Here is a 473-nt window from a genome sequence, read left to right on the forward strand (position 1 = left end):
TTCTATGAATACCGCAGCAGTTTTCTCTCCTGCTATTCTATGTGTCACTGATTCTGTGAGTGTCATCAGGGCCTCTAACGTAGACCTCCCTGGACGAAAACCAGCTTGCTGTTTTTGTAGCTTACACTCTACTTTGTCTCGCATGTATTGCGCTACAATCCTCTCCATGAGATTACAGAGGATGTTAGTGAGCGTGATGAGCCGGAATGATAACATACACTTGGCCGTTTTGTTGGGTTTGAGTAGTGCGACGCTAACGCCCCGCTTACATTTTTCAGGCACTAGGTTTCCCTTTAAGTTAGAGTTGAAGAGCTTGAGGACACATTTCTTGCTGCAGTGTCCTAATTGCTTCACCTGTTCACTATGTTTACCATCCCTACAGAATGGCAGTGCATGAAGAGGGATCCTTCAGTGCTGTCTCAAGTTGTGCCATCTTTATTAGTACGAATTCTCCGCTCACTCGATATGGTATA

The 473-nt window shown here is 45.0% G+C and overlaps 1 pseudogene across 1 annotated transcript; it reads left to right on the top strand.

Moving 5' to 3' along the window:
* Positions 1–4: 4 nt before the first annotated feature.
* Positions 5–471, top strand: TEOVI_000546700:pseudogene (annotated as a pseudogene). Its single transcript is given in 3 exon segments — positions 5–385; positions 387–440; positions 442–471. Coding segments are annotated over 3 exon segments (465 nt in total).
* Positions 472–473: the final 2 nt, after the last annotated feature.

The sequence above is a fragment of the Trypanosoma equiperdum genome, assembly GCF_001457755.1.
Source record: "Trypanosoma equiperdum strain OVI genome assembly, contig: ctg_992, whole genome shotgun sequence".
NCBI classification, from domain to species: domain Eukaryota; phylum Euglenozoa; class Kinetoplastea; order Trypanosomatida; family Trypanosomatidae; genus Trypanosoma; species Trypanosoma equiperdum.